Source organism: Rhinopithecus bieti, unplaced genomic scaffold, assembly GCF_001698545.2.
Source record: "Rhinopithecus bieti isolate Rb0 unplaced genomic scaffold, ASM169854v2 scaffold_10654, whole genome shotgun sequence".
Taxonomy (NCBI): Eukaryota; Metazoa; Chordata; class Mammalia; order Primates; family Cercopithecidae; genus Rhinopithecus; species Rhinopithecus bieti.
The window spans coordinates 1,462,028-1,480,624 of record NW_016806688.1 but is presented as its reverse complement, the minus strand read 5'-3'; the positions used below and the strand labels follow the sequence as shown (position 1 = coordinate 1,480,624).

General features: G+C 38.3%; 1 protein-coding gene across 1 annotated transcript in view; it reads left to right on the top strand.

Moving 5' to 3' along the window:
• Nucleotides 1-17,747, top strand: part of ST6GALNAC3 (ST6 N-acetylgalactosaminide alpha-2,6-sialyltransferase 3) — a 220,519-nt gene extending 202,772 nt beyond the window's left edge. Inside the window, exons 2-3 of the mRNA XM_017877408.1 lie at nt 14,261-14,368; nt 15,428-17,747. Coding sequence (XP_017732897.1) covers nt 14,261-14,368; nt 15,428-15,614 — 295 coding nt within the window. The 3' untranslated portion in view covers nt 15,615-17,747. The remainder of the gene's footprint in view (nt 1-14,260; nt 14,369-15,427) is intronic.
• Nucleotides 17,748-18,597: the final 850 nt, after the last annotated feature.

Genomic DNA, 18,597 nt, shown 5'->3' with positions numbered 1-18,597 from the left:
ACACGTATTCCCATTTTTTGGAGCTTCCTCTTCATTTATTCTCCTTTCTATGGCGTACTGTATATGGCCAGGCCTTTGCTACAATTTGTTATTTATAAAAAGTATAGAGCACATTTCAATCCTACCAGATGAAGTCAGAATTCTAACTGAGCTATGGGTCAACTGACTAGAAAAAAGAATTTAAGATCCCGATGACATGGCTGTCTGTGAGGGATACGGTTTGGATTTATATCCCTGCCCAAATCTCATGTTGAATTGTAATCCCCAGTGTTGGAGGAGAGGCTGGTGAGAGGTGACTGGATCATGGGAAAAGACATCCCCCTTGCTGTTCTTGGGGCAGTGAGTGAGTTCTCACAAGACCTGGTTGTTTAAAAGTGTGTAGCACCTCTTCCTTTTCTCTCTTCCTCCTGCTCTGGCCATGTAAGACGTGCCTCCTTCCTCTTTTACTTCCGCCTTGATTGTGGGTTTCCTGAGGCTTCCCCAGCCATACTTCCTAGGTAGCCCATGGAACCATGAGCCAACTAAACCTCTTTTCTTTGTGGATTGGCCAGTCTCAGGTAGTTCTTTGTAGCAATGTGAGAATGGACTAACACAGTAAGGCTTGTGGAACCTCGAGTGGTGATTTGGGTTGGATTCCTGACCTCTCCTTGGTATATATCCTTAGACACATCATTGAGTCTCTGTGCTACATCATCATTGAGAAAACATCAGCAAAATGGGAAAAAATATGTTGGCAGAGTCTTACTTAGGAACAGGCTGCATTCCAAAATTATTCAACTAATTTGGACAAATCGAGTGTCTACTATGTACCAGACATAGTTGACTTAGATAGGGCACCTTTGCCAACAAATAGCCCTTTACTGGCAAGTTTCCAGTTAGTTTGCAAGTCAGCTATGTATAAATTGGTATACATTTTCCTAAAGAGACAAATTTTGAAACAGTGGTTAGATTCTCAGGACAATTCTCAGAAGCTAAGTTAATTCATAATGAAGTGGAACCCAACTTCTAATGGAATTCTCAAACCTAACTACCATTTACACAGTGATTTTTAACCCTGGTTGCTACATACCACATTATAACCACCTAGGAAGGCTTAAAAAATTTAGTAAATACCAGCCGGGCATGGTGGCTCATGCCTTGTAATCCCAGCACTTTGGGAGGCCAAGGGAGCGGATCACGAGGTCAGGAGATCGAGACCATCCTAGCTAACATGGTGAAACCCTGTGTCTACTAAAAATCCAAAATTTAGCCAGGCGTGGTGGTGGGCGCCTGTGGTACCAGCTACTCGGGAGGCTGAGGCGGGAGAATGGCATGAACCTGGGAGGTGGAACTTGCAGTGAGCACAGATCACGCCACTACACTCCAACCTGGGTGACAGAGTGAGACCCCATCTCAAAAAAAAAAAAAAAAATTTTAATAAATACCAATACCCAAACTATGCCTACAGGACAATAAAATCAGAATCCATTACCAGTAGCATTGGTGGAAAATGGAGCTTGAGAAAGAGTAGAAAGGAATGGGAAGCAATGCATCTAGGGAGATCAAGGCTGTGACTGGGGCTTAGGGGCTAGGATTCCAGGGGGTGCAAGGTGTGGTCTGGGGTATTGTGGCGTTGGTGGCTAGAATAACAAGAGAAGATGCCGATTTTTGTCTTTCGACAGTAAACCATTTTTCAGGAGTAAGAAGATGATGCAGGGGCCTAGAATATTCCGCTCCAGAAGCACAAGGATTGGTGCTTCAATGATAAGGAGGGAGCTGATAACCTAAGTGGTCAGCATCACTCATCAGTTTCCTTTTGTCCAGTTCATGAGGAATGAAAGAAGCTACCTTCAATCCACTTTCTTATTTTGGGGTGAGGCTTTCACAAAATGCAATGCCTTATGTTTCCCCTCTGAATATGTAGTTCTTTTTATCATCTTGGCCTGATTATGGGCCCTTAAGACTCAGCAGAGCTAAGGGGAAGGGAAGGGAAGGGAATCAAGAGAACCACCGAGAGAGCTCCAAAAGCAAGAGCTGGCAGGTAATTCTGTTCATCTACGCTGGCTCTGTAACAGCTTTCAGAACTCAGGAGCTCTTACTTTCAGTCACTTCCTTGCAACCCTTGCAGTCAGAATTTCAGGGTTCGGAAACATAGGCCTAAAATGTTATCACCAAGTGGTGAAAGAAGATTTGCTGAGTGGATGATCCCCTTGGCTGTTTTGCCAAGTTCTTCTCATTTTTATAGCTGGGCATGGAGATTTCCTTTTTTGACATTCTGTGACTGTTACAATGTAGGAAAATCTGTGCAGATACAACATTCTCACATTTCAAGTAGCTGCTCTCAAATGAGGGACATTTTCTACTGTTTATTTTTCCCTGGAATTTTCTAGGATATATTGCTTTGGCTCTGTTTTCTAGTTTTCTCTTTATGACATTTTGGCTACTCCCAGTCAACAAAAATACTGCACTGGAAGAATTCCAGAGACATGTGAAAGTTGTCTGTCCTGCTTGAAGGAAAGAAATTACTACTGTTTTCTTCTCTCTCAGAGAGATGGCCCTTAAAAGTGTTGGAATGTATCTCTTTTCTTGACATTTTCTGATGTTCCTGATTCTGTTTTCCTGGTGAGGGCAAAATAAATTATTGTGAAAAAAGGAGGTGAGGCCCTGGTTCTACAGGTTTCTAGAGGTTCTGGTATGGGAAGGGCGCGCACAGAAGAACTTCTTCCAGGTACTGATTTACTGCAAGCAACAAACAAACAGATCTTTTTTCTCATAGATTGCCAGCCAAACTGTGTAGCAACACTATGGAAAAAAACCCCAACCACCTCCACAAAATAAATTCTTCCCTTCACTAAGCAAGGAGTTTAGCTCAGTTGGAAAATCTGGATGGACCTCAAAGGAAGAATTTTCTCCTTTCAAACCCAACCCATTTCAATAATAGAGAGAAAAACAAGTTTTTTTAGAACTGAAATTCCTTAGCAAAATGTAATTGGAATAGCATTCTACCATAATGGGCATTCAGCTTGTTTAGTAGGTGAGACTCTGTTAGCTTTGACTGTTTGAAGGAGATTGCATAACCAAGTCACTTGACTTCAGGTATTCTGACGGAGCAGATAACTCCCCATTTAGGAATTTGCTTGTGCTGGAGTGGGAGAATGAGAGGAGCACCTGCCTTGATATGCTGATGATACCCTCTTATTTGGCAAAGGTATTATTCATAAGGTAGTCAATTAATGTCAGCCTATTGGAAAAATGACAGGCTTTAAACCTTCCTCTTTAGATTAGAGACTCTAAAACTCTAAATGCCTGCAGATCCATATGTCAGTTGTTGCTTCTGACCTTTCCTAATTGAATTAGCCTCCTTCTAGTGAGCCTGATTTTTTTAAAAAAATTTAATAGATGGGGTTGCTGGGGTATTGCTTAGATTTTCCTATTGAAAATAAATATTCCCCTCCAAGTAATTTATTTGGCTTAATTATTAAGCCAAAGTCAAAAAAGTGTCAATAGCTTCAAATAGACAGGAAGTGGCTGTAAAATTAGCCTTTCTTAAGGAGAAGAAGGTCAGAGCTTCCTTATATTTTAAAAATTTCACTTTTATGTGTGGCTCATTGCTTAGGCTCTGGCTGAGGCTCATTTAACAATGATCCCAGTGGTACTGGAGCCCTAAGCAATAAGACTTGGAGACCTAGCCTCCTTCCCTGGGGTGAAATCACCTCAAATCACTCTTAAATACTTGTTAAAATTGCTTAAGTTATTTTAAATGTAAATTTTCATTTTGAAAGCAAACAGGGACTCAGAAATGATTTTTGTCATAATAAGTTTGGGTCTGATTCTCTCCTATAACCATTTCTAAAGGAAAAGCTCAGTTTAATTCAATCTCCAGTTAAGTCAAAAACCTAAAGAAAAGTGAGTCACTTCATTTCTACTCTAAATACTAAAGTGGCAGGAAAAGTTCTTTTATCTGTTTCAATATATTCCAACCTGATCACAATCTTTTTTTTTTTTTAAGTCATAGGAAAGTATATACAGAAGGAATGGCTGATAGGTGAACTAAAAGAGAAAGCCAAAATCTTTAATTATCTTTTTCAGGTTAACAGGGAAACAGGCACCTATGCCTCAGGTAGAGAAAGGTGATTAGCATTCAGAATACTGAAGCCCACATCAATTCAGAAAGGGCATGATTTTAAGATAAGTTGAAGGGTAAGTTAGAAGCAACTTTTTAAAGCTTGAGTATAAAACTAGGATGAGATCAAAGATGGATTGTTAATAAGAGTCAAGGATTAGTTGGAAGTAAAGTCCCTAATTATACCCAGAGTATTTAATAGACTCAATTGTGTTAAAGAAGATCTTAGAGGTCAGCCAATCCAACTTCGATCTTTGGTTGCAAGAACAGATGCCTCCTCCAGCTGACACTAGTCAAAGACGGGAATTTATTTAAAAGTTGTAGAAGCTAAGCACTGAAAGAAAGCCAGGCCTAGAGAATGAAGGAGATTCCAGAATTTGATCTTTATTTCATGACTTATCTTTTTATTTCTTTGAAAATTAATGTATATATCCTCATCAGCAGCATAAAGCTATTGTTTGTACATGACTATGGCTGAAGTTCTAAAATGTGTTTTGAATCATGAAATTACAAGCACAGATCTATAAAATGGTAATAGTGTCTTTATATTAAAAATACAACTGCATATTTACAATTTCTCTAAAATGAACTATGTTACTATGTAATTGCAATTACAGAATTGCTGCTAATGATGAAAGACCCTAAGCCTACCTAGACCAATACTCTTATTCTACCATTAGAGAAACTGTAGCCTGGGAAGAAGTGATATGTTGATAATTCTCCAGAGGATTAATAGTAGAGCAAGTAGAAGAATGGATATCCTTTGATGGCTGCTGTATCAGACGTGATGCTTTGTGCCATACTGGGAGCAGTGGCCAAGAAAGAACTTAGTTAAGAACCTGAGTTCTCTAGTGTCAGACTGTCCTTAGGCAAGTACTTTATACCTTCCTGAGCCTTCATTTGTGTAATATGGATATTAGTACTCCTCTTAGGATGTGGTTGTTGTGAGGATTAAATGAGAGAACAAATGCACAGTTATTGACACAATGTCTAGTACATAGAAATGCTCTAAAAGCAATAGCAGTTATCAATTGAAAAATATTAGCTTTTTGCTGCATAACAAACAACGCTGAAACTCAATGATTAACAAAAATATTTTTATTTCCTACTTATAAATCTGTGATCAGCTATAGCTCTGCTAAGCTTAGCTAGAGTTGGCTCCAGTTTTGGGCTCATGTTGGTCCCGTAAGTTTCCTCATCCCAGATCCAGGCAGAAGAAACAACCCCTACCTTGGATGTGTTGTTCTCACGATAAAGGGGAATAAAAGAAATGGGAACCATGTGATGCTTCTTAAAACCTCTACTGGACACTATCACAATGTTGACTCTTTTTTTTTTTTTTTTTTTTATTATACTTTAAGTTCTAGGGTACATGTGCATAACGTGCAGGTTTGTTACATATGTATACTTATGCCATGTTGGTGTGCTGTACCCACCAACTCGTCAGCACCCATCAATTCATCATTTATATCATGTATAACTCCCCAATGCAATCCCTCCCTCCTCCCCGACTCTTCTCATATTCTACCAATCACAGCAAGTCATTTGGCCAAGCCCAAATTCAATGAGGCAGAAAAGTTAACTGCACCCACAGGCAAGCTATGTTCAAGGATGGAATGAGAAATATAATCTAGCACAGGAAGGCTGCAAGAAAATCTGTGGTCACTGAGACAAGCAGCTTGAATAATCTGAAACTATAAATTGCATAGACCATCTGTAGTAGCTCAAGTCTTCAAAATTATGGACTGTTTAGAAAAAAACAGAGATCTAGGGAAGGCAGCAAAGTTATTTTGGGTACAGACTGGATAAGAGGGTATATTATACCATTCCTTCTCCCAGAAGTTTCAATAGGGAGAGGATATACTGATTTAAAGGTCATTTATTTCAGTGTTTCCAGACCTGAAAGGTCTTTCAAAGGGTTCATATTCTTAAAGCAGCAGTGGTATGTGTTTGCATTTCCACTAATTTTTTAAAAACTCAATGCATTTAATGCTTATGTAAAAACTGTTTCCATTATAAATGGAACACATCGAGAGCCCCCAGGTGTATATGGAAGAAGCCTGCTTGGTGGTAAGTGGAAATTAGATGACTTTGCTCATGATTTGTAACTTAGTTTATAACACAGATGAGCACTACTAGGTGCATTCTTTATCATCATACATTTTTAATTGTTTTATTCTTAGTCATAGGTTGTTTATATTTCATTCTCAACTCTGAATTAATGAGGAATTTAATGAAGAAGTAAAACATAATTCTGTCAATTTTCTTCTGGATATTTTTCTCCAGATCCATAAATTTCTTTGATCTGAGAAAATAACTATATGGGACATCAAGATATCTCTAATATTTCAAAACATAATGTAAAAAAGAAAAATAAATTGGTGCTGTTTATGCCTCCTGTCTGTAACCAACAATCTACTGCAGAAATAAACACTGATGATGCTTTGAGGTCTGTACCAGGTTAGGGGATAGATGAGAATGACTCTGTGGTCCTATTATTTTTATACCTCAGTACAGCATCACAGGCCGTTCCTTCTGCCTGAAAAGCCCTCCTCCTTCTCCCTCCTCTGCCTAATGTTCCTACTCAGCCTTAATCCACAGCTCAGCCCTGACCTCCCATTGGAGAAGGAATTATCCTCTTCAATTCCCTCAGCTATATTTGTTGCTCTTTCCCCAGTAGTCCCATATCACTTGCAGGGGAATTACCTCCTGAATAGCCTTGGTTTTGAAAATAGTCACTGAGTCTGTCTTTCTGACTTAACCCTGATTTGAGATCTGGGCAATTTGGTTTTCCAGTGCCCAGCAACATGCTTCACGCCTAGAAAGTACTCAACACATCTTTCTTGAGTAGATGAGAGTAAACAGAATTGTAGCTTGATAGATAAGTTTGAAAACTGGAGAGGACATTGGAGAGAGCATTTCAGGGAGAAGAAAAGCACACAGAAGTAAGGAGTAAGAAGACAGAGGCTGAGATGTGCAAGTTCTGTTTAAGGAGCAATAAATGAGCCCACGTGACTAGACCAAAGAGTTTAAGAAAGGAAGTCCTGGAAAAAGCAGTGGGGAGTTTAGGTGTGTTGGGGAGGGTCTCGAGGGACACACATTGTCTTGGTCTGCCCTGGCCGTCATATGTCAAAATATCACATAGCTTAAACAGCAGAAATTTATTTTCTCACAGTTTTGGGAGCTTGAAGTCTAAGATCAGAGTAACAGCATTACAGGTTTCTGGTGAAGGCTCTCTTCCTGGCTTGTAGATGGCTGCCCTCTGGCTGTGTTTTCACATGGTGGGAAGAGGGAGTGCTCTGATGTCTCTTGCTTTTCTTATAAGGAAACTAATCTCATCCTCGTAATATCATCATATGACAACTCACCCTGCTAATCTCATGTAAAGCTAATTATCTCCCAAAGTCCCCATGACAAAATATAAAATACCACCAGACTGGGGATTAGGGCCTCAACACGTGAATTTGTGGGGAACAAAATTCATCCCATAGCACCGACCCATATTGAGTGGTTAAGGAACCGACCACTGGTAAATGAAGTGAACCCAAAAGATTGCCATCATCCTTTCCTGCCATTATTAGGGTTCCATTGTTCAGTTAAGAAAGTGAATGAAATCTAGAAAATCAGCATTTCCAATTAAAAAGGCATTAAAGCCTAAGGACAAGAAGAAAATAACCTTTTAATTTCTGAGATGAATGAATAAAGTAATTTTTGTGAGTGGTATTTTCTATTTCTACAGCAGCCATAAATCAGACCATTGGGAACTGTACCATTTTACTTTTAAATGTACATTTTTGAAAAGAACACAGTTGTTTCTTATTATTCTCCCTTTGTACAATTTCATTGCATTCATCACCAGTCAGAGGGTCCTGTTGATTCTCCAGCAGAAAAAACTATTTGTTATATTCACAGTCCCAGTGCCTACTGATTAGCACAGGTATTTTACATTAGCTGATTGGGCTGGAAGTGCAGTCTTCCTCCAAGATTTACTGCTTTCTCCATTTTCTGTTTTTTTGTTACTTTTCAGGCCTGGATTCCTTTCACTTGGTTCATTCTCTTAAGAATTACCAGCCACAGAATGATGTTTTTATTCATTTGAAAAGTTTATGTCCATTTGCAAATGATTCAAGACAAGACTGAGAATTCCACTGCCTGATTTGCAGAAAGTTGTTGCTGCCTGAAAATGTGCTGGGCATGTCCTATTGATTGATAGATAGTACAAATATACAGTGTTAATACAATGGGCAAACTCCAGAGCATTTCCATAGCTCCCGACTATTGAATGATATACAAAAATATATGACTTGGGGACAGCTGAAATTGTTTCCACACTTTGAGCTCTGCTTCTGTTAGACTGGTTCACAATATTAGATTGAATCCCAAGGTGCTACTGATAATCATCAGCTGTTTTTCTTGCCAGGACTCTTTGTTTAAATGTATTCTTTCATTATCCGTGTGCTTTTGAAAAAAATGAGGGAAAGAATGTTTTTAATTGAATAATCTGTATTCTGTCAGGTATTTCTTCTCCCTAGGAAGGTATCTGAAAACTTACTTTGCTGTTTTTATTTATCCTGCCAGTGTAGTATATTGATGAGAGAACTGAGGTCCAATAGTGTTAAAACAAGACATGAAATATTGATTAATTCTTCTTTTAAATTCTCTTTTTACCCCTGAGTATAGCAGGTTTCAGAAACTGCTGCCAATACTGTGCTCTCCAATAAACCTACATTATTGGGAGGGGGGTCTTGATACCCTTCAGGCTTTGATAAATGATTATTATGCTTTTGAAATGTTAGCTTTGAGTGCCCGAGGCTTGACTTTCATCAGTTCATGAAAGAAACAGTAGAATTGAAGCTGCGAAGTTTGAGCCAAAGGCCCCCAAAGGAACCATTTCATGAAAGGAGTTAACCATAGATACTGAGGCTTCTGGACTCCTTGTCCTTGTCCCACCTGACACTTTTTCTCCATTCCTAATCATACATTACCCATTGCAAGCTAAGACTTGCCCTTTGGGTCTAGGCCAACTGACTTTGCTGATTTCTAAGGTTAAAAAGTAAGAAGATGGGTTTAGATGGACTTGTAAAGAAGGGAGAAGGAAGTACAATGCTTGGTTGGATGAAGAAAATCAGGGGACAGTGAATGAGCAGAGTAGGATCTGGAGATTATAGGAATCTGGCTGTTTAGGGTCAAGGACACCCTCAGAGCAATCACCCTAAGGCAAGAATAGGCTGTGGGGAGTCAAATCTACTGCCCCCTTAGGACCCAGATGAGTTTGGAACAGAGGGGAATCTGATAAAATGTGTAAGAGAACTGCACAGGACAGCCACCCCACAACAAAGAATTATCTTGTCCAAAATGTTAATAGTGCTGAGATTGAGAAACTCTAATCTAGAGAAAGTGCTACAATTTTTTGTCATCAAAGTATGAGTTTCTTGTGTTCAGAAGCCAACTCATTGAGCTATTGGTATTCAATAATTAGCAGAGCACCCTGTGAATAGATAATAAATCCAACATAATCCAGTTCTCTTTTGAAAAGCAGCCATTTCCATTTCCACAGTTCCTCCCCTGAAATTATCTGAAAGGGAAATGTCACTCAGTTAGAAGGCTCCAGCTTGCCGGATAACAGGAGGAAAGTGCTTCACAATATCTTTCCAGAAATGAGAAGAGGACAGAGTGTATTCAGAAACAGAGGTGCAGGCAAATAAAGGTTACTGACAGCCGAAAACACTGAGACTGGTAAACATCATGATAGCTGGACAGACAAGGAATCCCTGTATCCATGTGATGGCCTTTTGACATGAAGGAATAGGAGTAAACATCAAGGGTAAAGTAGCTTATATTTTATTGAAATAAACTAGATGAAAGATCATATCTTAAACGATATGTCTTCAAGCATGTGCTACATCAAGGTCTTGACAGCATCATTTTCCCAAGAGATGTGCCAGTAAATTTAAGTAGTTTCCAAGTTATAAGTATCTTGATTACCAAGGAGCAGCGGGATGCAGAGCCTGACCAGTAAAATCAAAGGATTGATGGTTTCCTCTTCACACTCTTGCCTTTATTTTCCCCTGCATGGCTCATTATTCTGCTGCATTAATTTAAGCTTTCCTATTGCACTGAATTAAGGGCTTAAATTGTCTTATCATCCCTGTGGGAATCTTGATTGTTTATTTGTGGATGAGAATAATTGTTTTTATTGATCCCTAAATGTGGAAGGTAAAAAAATATGCTATGGTTGATGGCCAGCTCATACATAGTTAGTGCTGCATGCTTGAGTGACAAATTACGAGACAGAACTTTGCCCCAGAGGATACCCTTTAAGAATTTTTAAGGCATTTGATAGTTATCACTTTAAGGTATTTGATAGTTATCACTAAGTCTTTCCAAGCTGAAAATCATAAACAATTTCACATACATCAGGCGAAGTCTTTTTGTTGTAGTTTTCATTGAAACTTAAAGGTCTAGTTGGGTGTAATTTATAACTTCTCATTTCTAGTATGTTCACACAGCAACCCAGTCGAGTTTGGAAATGGTGCAGCTACAAGACATTCCAGAGCCATTGTCATCAGGCCAGTGAGTTCCTCTAGGGACCCAGATTACTAGGAATTTATTTGAAAGAATTCCTGGATTCATCCAGAAGTTGTCATTATTCCACTGCAAGCATCACTGTATGGACATTGACTTCAAATAGTTAGAGAAAAAAACCACTTTGCTAGCCCTAGCTTGTACTGTGGGTAGGAAACCCCATGCCATTTAATATCCCAAATATATCAGAGGCATCAGGGAAAGGAACTGCAACTGTCTAATTAAGTGCTATTTGTAGGACAGGGCACTTGGGCAGTATGAGCCTCCCCCATCTGAATCAAATGCAACACATCTTGTTTAAGAGCTATTGAGCTAATTAGCATGGCCTGTCTACACAGAAATAAAACAAACCAGGTTAGGTCCTAAAGGAATCAAGGATCAGAAATGTGGTAAAGTTTCCTTATTAGGTGGTAAGAAGGAAAGATCTTTGACCAGATGCCAAAACCTGAAATTCTTGATCCTCTTTTCCTGTGGTAAAGAGAACATAGATATATAGAGAAGCCACTATGACCATTGCATCTTCTTTATTCTTTGAGGGCTCTGTTCTGAAAGCTTACTGTTGAACCTTCAGAAATGACTGTGTGGGCTGGACTGGAATGAGTCAGGAGAGCTTGTTTTGCGGAATAAGTGTCCATATGTCACAAAGAGGATCTTCCTCTTTTTCCTGGAGATATATTATCTTTGTCTTTGATAATTAACACATCTGTGAAGGGACCACATCAGAGGGAGGATGATTTTTCCTAATTATGATTTTTTTTTCCCACTGAAATTCACCTTTACCCTTAGCACTATGGTTCAGTTATGGCCTTGGCCTTGGTCAGCCATTGCAACACCTTCCATGAGTGGCAGTGTAAAGGAGTTCTCCCCACAAAAGTTTTGTGACCATTGTCGCTACCATTGCAAGGTAAAAACTTTATACCCAGCTTATCTTTTTATATATACCGCATACATTTAGTATCATGTCTGTCACACAAGGGAGCACGAAATGTGATCTGACCAATTCACGTGTTTGCTCATTACAATATCCGATATGCATGGAGCATGGTACTGCACAATGGTTAAAACTTAATTACAGACTGTTGAGGGTGATGATCACAGAATCATTTGATTTTTAAATTAGAAGAAACCTTGGTTATGACTTAGTTCAACTATCTCATATTAGACACAAGGAAAATAAGACCAAAGAGGCTAAATAAGTGTCCAAAGCCTCATGTTCGAGTAGTGGCAGAGCTGTAATATCAGACCAGATATCCTCACTCCAATTCTGACTGCACTCTGTGTTGACTCTGAAACACATGGCTGTGCTTTGTTGCACTGTATTGTGATCAATTGGTTTAACATGTGTGCCTCCCTCACTAGACCATGTACTCTTAAGAAAATATTCATCACCAGGCTCCTAGCACAGTCAGTGGCATATGATAGGATCCCAACAAATGTTGGTTGAAAAAGTGAATAAATGAGTAAATACATGAGACCTGTTTTTTTCCTCATCATGTAGAAACAAACAAATGCCGTAACTTTTAGTGATCTCTACGAGTGCTTGGTCAGCGTAATAATGAAGAATAGACAAGATAGGGAGTGAAAGGTAGAAAAAATAGTATGAGAAAGAAGAGAAAAAAGAAACACACAATTCCATAGGAATAAGAACCAGACAAATTCAGTACATAGGCAAAATGTTTAGATTCAATTTGGGAGCATTTTGTCAAGACTCGTGCCTCCTCTGATCTCTTCTCATTTTCAAATGAGGGCTTTTTAAGCAGATGGTGCTTTAAACAATTCCCATTATTGCTGCTCCTCCTCAGACCCCAGAATGCAGGATTGACTTCAGGTTAAGTTGTCTAAAAGGCAAAGTTGTTCGTTAGTATATCTATCTCACTTCCCTGAGATATGTCTTCCCACTCATTTTGCATCTATTGCTGCCCCATGTTGCTGCTACTATCACAGAGGAAAGTGCACGTAACTCGCTGTGATCTGGTTTCTGGGATATTTTCCATACGCCAGAAGACACGAAGGAATGGCTACTTAAGCAGTGACATTTGAGACTCAGTGACAAGTATGCAGAGAGGAGGTATATGGGCTGAGTTTGTGTCTCCTTGTGAATCACCCAAAGTCAATGCAAGTAAAGGCTAAAAAATCCAATCATCTACCCCCACTGTGAGTTTGTGTTTTTCCTGAAATGCTGGCACTGTTGTAAGTAATTTGACACTAAGTAGTGCCTGTTAAAAAGAAGCAGCAGCAGCAGCAGCAAAGGATTCAAGGCTCCTAATTATAGCACACTGATGGCTTGGTGCTGGGGTGTGCATCAACAATATTGGGCAAGTACTGGCTGGAGGGCTGAATCCAGACAGCGGTTATCAGTATCTAAGTGTCAGTTTGAACTGGCTGTGCTCCTGTAGGCCAAGAAGTCTACATGGAAGGTAGACCATTTAATCTTTCTCAGAGGTGTTGCTACACAGCCGTCAAACAAATTGGGGTAGTTCAAATGCCCCTGTGGAGAGAGTTTTAAGGAGATGGGCATTCATCTGTTTTGAATGTGTTGAGTCACATTGGCTAAAGACAAATAGGGAGATCCAGCTTTTCACTGAACATTCCTTTGAACCATTTGGAACTTGGCAGATGCCCAATCAGCACTGCATCTAAGTACATCCCCACCCTCCCACTCAGTTCCTGTATTTCCCAGATCTTCTTTGAACATACCAACCATACTTCCATATTTGTGATTTTGTTCTTGCCCTTCCCTCTTCCTGAAATGCCTTTTCCTCATGTGGTCCACATGCCTTCTTCCTCCTTGACCCTCCCCTCTGTCTTTTTCAGATCTTTGTTCCCATGATCAAAGAAGCCTTTCCTGGCCAACTTTTATAACATAGCTACCTCCAAATCCAATCCACTGGCCTTCACAAAGACAGAAGCTTTGGTTGTTTTGATCGTTATTGTATCCCCAGCCTCCAGAACAATGATTACCATGTAGCTTGTTCAATGGAAATACAATGAAGTTGGTAATGTAGGTCTTAAAAAGGAAAAGTCTTGTCTTATAACGCCTGGAAAGCAGTTAAGGAAATCTTTTCAGATGCTTTCATTTCAAGTTAATCACATACACTGCATGTAAGTTATACTTAGAAACCCAAGCAGCCTTTAAGAAAGTAGTAATATGTCCAGGTAAGCAAGATAGCACTATTATCATTCAGTACCCATCCAAGCTCCAAGCAACTTTAAGAGAACCTTTCCTCTGATAGACAGCACTAATTTGTGTCTTATGGAAAATTAAATAAATTATTTTTCACCTGAAGGGAGCAAGATTATTTGACTTCAGATATTTGCCATATGGCTTCTCTTCCACACAACATAGCTTTGGGGCTTAAGGTAGTAAGAGCAAGAGCATTCCTATAAATTATTCAGAGATAATTCAAAATAAGTGTTCATCTTTGACATATTGTCAAGTTTCTCAATGCTTTTTCCTGATAACAAGTGCTATGTTTTTGATGAAATGTTGCTTGTTTCTCACACACCTTATTGTTCTGTGTGTGTGTTCTGTGTTTTGTCCTGTTTGTTATTGTTTGTTTTCATTTCCCTCAGAGTCCAGTCTGGCTCGTATCTCAGCACAGGGTGGTTTACCTTCATTCTGGCCATGGACGCCTGTTATGGCATTCACGTCTACGGGATGATAAATGACACCTACTGCAAGTAAGATCACAGGAAATTATTTTTATGCAGCTCCAATTCTGAGATCTTGTCAAAATATCACAATTCATTTTAATACCATAAATCTAAGAAACAGATAAAGCAACAATTATTTCCCAGTGTTCTTTGCTGACATGACATTTTATTGTCAGTGCATCAGGTTGTGACTTCTAGGGGTGATAAAAGAAAATATTTACCAGTCTAATGTCAAGTCTCAGGAGGAACGCTTTTCCCTTAATCAGTGGCATAGCAGGAACTTGTGGCTTGAAAATATAGAAGTTTAGTGGTTGTTTAATTTGCAAAAGCAAGTTTGTCATTTCTGCTGCTCTGATGGCTTGATGGATAGCTATCTACTCAATGGTTAGTTAGATTTGATCATGAACAAAAAAATGTCCTGAAGCCTCAGAAAAACTGACAGCTTAACAAGAATTCCTGGAAATTATACTTCACTAATAAGTGAGTAATCTGCCAGATCCTTATTTAAAATGAATGTGTTTACCCACAGTATATCCTCGCTGGTGGGATAGTTTCTAATTAGATAATAAAACAAACCCTCCATGCTTCATCAGGATAATGAAATCTATTTCCCTACCAACAATTGGCACAATATAATTCACAGACTGTTTTAATCATAATGTCAAAATGGTAACTCTCAGCCACAATCATCATGGACAAATATTTCTTCCCTAACTATAAGCATAATGGAGCTCAGATGAACCCAATATCTTACTGTGAAAAATCACAGTTTCTTCAAGTTCTGCAAGAGGCTATCTAAAGTTTCTTCCATTACACACCATTTCTTTTTTCAAAGGATAGCCATATGTTTGAATGTAATTGGCATGATATATAAATTTTTTTTGATCTATTAAACCACTAAGAACCTGGTACATCTTCCTAAAAGCTTTCATACATATAATAGCTTTTAACTGAGTTCATGGACAAGAATCATGTATGGGTTTGTGAGTAAATGCATTTACTGGGCACATAATGGATTCTTGTAAATGAGTGCTTCATTCTTCATCTCAATCTTTCTCTCCTTTTCTTTTTTTTTTTCTTTTCTAGGACAGAAGGGTATAGAAAAGTCCCCTACCATTACTATGAACAAGGAAGAGATGAGTGTGATGAATATTTTCTTCATGAACATGCCCCATATGGGGGTCATAGGTTTATCACTGAAAAGAAAGTGTTTGCTAAATGGGCCAAGAAGCACAGGATAATATTTACACATCCAAACTGGACATTGTCTTGATAATGGTTTTTCTGATCTTGCCACATCACTTAACGTGATCCCCATACTGCAACTGTGATGCTGATGATGCTAATGGAGATGATGGTAACGATAAAGACAACAACAATGATTATCAAGTTCCTGTACACTCTCAGATGTGGATGGTGACTCTGCTAGTAATTTAAACTCAGCATTTCATGGAGGATGGTTGTGCTCATGATGTTCTTTCTGGAGGTTCAACACCACATACCGCACTTTATAATTTAACTGGAATTGAGATGAAGGCCAGTGACATGACAACTGTGACCTAAGAAATGGGAAGATTATCCTTCGAGATAGCTGCCTAGAATTGTTCAACAGTGAGTAACTTCCAAAAGCCAAAAGAGTTTGGCCTCATGAGGCGAGGTGATTGACTCAATGGCTTCTTGAATCTCAGCAGCTCCGCCATCTTGAAGAATGATTGATTTTCAAACACTGACCCAAGAACTGCTATCAGGGTGCAAGTATCTTACTAGTTAGCCTAAGGACGGGAAAATATCACTTCCTAATATACCATCTTTCTACAGTATTTCCTACAGCTAAAGCCTCAGGCCATTGCCTAATTAACAATGAAGATTTCATGGACGTCCTACACTTCAGGATTACTTGACTATCACAAACACATAAATCAAAATGGGCTAAGTAGCAAATCTTGATGAATTTCCACTCTTACCATCCATTCTTACTACCAACAATATAACTGAACATGTGATTAGAATGATCTATATTAATTTTTAGTTGTTTTTGGTTGAGTCTTAAATATTTCAGAAGACTACTTAATATGTAAGATACCAACTTCAACACTGTAGTAACATATACTGTGAAAATATTCCTAAAACATAACCAAAGGGTTTACTAACTCTGCTTCAACATCCAACAACACAAAACCGTATGATTTTTAAAATCATGAAACACAGAAAGCAAAGCATATTTTTACATCAATTTGTATCCTATCATACTTCATAATATATATTTGTATATTCAAATTTCTATTTTATAGGCCCAAGATGTGTTTCTCTAAACATTACATTCTCATTGCCAAGTGCCAACTGTTAGACATGGAGAGGAAATGATTCCTTATATTAAACCTGACCAGAGCTTTTGCCTTGTAGGAATTTATTTTTCCCATAGTGTGTCAGCTGTTATGCCACAATAACAACAATAATAATAACCTTAATGTCCAAGGTACTTTGTCATTTACAGTCCTTTAACATCTGTTATACCATGTGATGCCCCTGAACACCCCATTGGACTATTGTCTGTGTATTCTGCTAGCTCTTTAGCAGATGATCTGTAATTTGGTCATTGTTCTGTTATATTCCAGATTGCTCTACTTGCTAATATTTGTATAGAATAGAATTTATGTAAACTAGTAACCAGTTGATCTCTGTGCCAAATACATTATATCAGGATTACACAAAAAGTATCACAAAGGATGGTCTTGGCCATACGCTAGGACCCCTGTGAAAATAAGTAGTTTTGAGTAGTTTTTCTGTACACATATATATACGTGTGATTCTATTTAGGAGGGGAAAGATGAAAAAGCAGGGACAACGGGAGGAAATGAAGGCAGAGAAATATAGTTTCCTGTCCCAGGGTTGAGACAATTCTATTTTTCATATACTCATTGCTCATTAAATATTAAAGGATTGATTTGCTGAGAGAGTAGCTGAGAGTTCAAAAACATCCTTGCAGAATGATTCAAAAGACAAAACCCAGGCTCAACTTACAGAATGTTTTGGAGACTGGAAGTAATGATACATTTCACTTCAGAAGCACTTGTAGGTACTTACTAGTGCTAAGTATTATGGTGAGCTATCATTAAAATGTGCCGTCTTGGATAAAGGCCTTTTGCCTGCTGTCTTCTGCCATTTTGATACCTCAATATTCACACCCATAAAAATTACTAAGCCCCAGTTCTATCCTCGGAAGGAGTTGTTATTCTGTTGTTCCCTTATGCAATTTTTAATTCTATGATTGTTAAGTTTTTTTGAACTAATGATAGATAGAAATGCCTACTGAAAGAAAAATAGAGACAAATGTTAAAATTGCCATACAGACTGTTTTCCCCTGTTGTTTCACCTTAAAATAAAAGAAATCCTTGATTAATCAGAATGCCTTGGGACATGAACTTAATTTATTTAGTTTTCTAATAAATGAAGGGCCAACTCTTATTTGTTTTAACCCCTGCTGATAAGAAACATTTGAAAACTTGCTTGCTCTCCTGCCTGGTTGTAGCTTTCTCTGATGAAGACTTTTGCAGCATATTGTATCCTTCACTCTATGGCGGAAGTTGTGTGTGGAATATGTAGACTCCAGTGTTTTCTTAGGAGGGGTGGAAAGGGGCTTTTTTTTCTCTCCTCTCCTCTTTCTTTCCTTTCTTTTTGCATCTAAACTGCTACTCTACATTTTTTATTGTTGTTTTCTTTGTCTTTTTCTTTCTACAAGCAGGAAACAAACAAAAAAGCACAAGTTTTCTCAATTTGGAAACTCAGTTGAATGATTTCCAGTATAATCAGCATTTTGATAGAATCTCACAACTTATTTTCTCTGCTTTTATTTCCTGTTTTCTTTGTTCCATCTTTCTAATTCTAGTGAAAATGCAAAGTCTAATTTCTCCCATGTTGAGAATAAATTTTTCATCTATGATTTACTGATAGAGAAGAGCTTGGTAAGGGAGCAATTCAAGGAGACTATTTTGCCATGCAAATTTCTGATCAATTCCCACAGATTCTGGTGAAATGAAAGATATTCTATCCAACATTTAAACATTGAAAAATTTAACTGAACTTACTTATCACTGATGGGTATTTATCCCAGAAACTAATATGTGAAAAATAAAAATATTTCAATACTATCCGTGGCTCTAGGAAAATGAACTATAAAATGGGTCACAATTTTCTGAAATTGGCATGAAAACATTCAAGATAAAAATAATAGACTAAATATTATTTTCTATTCTGCA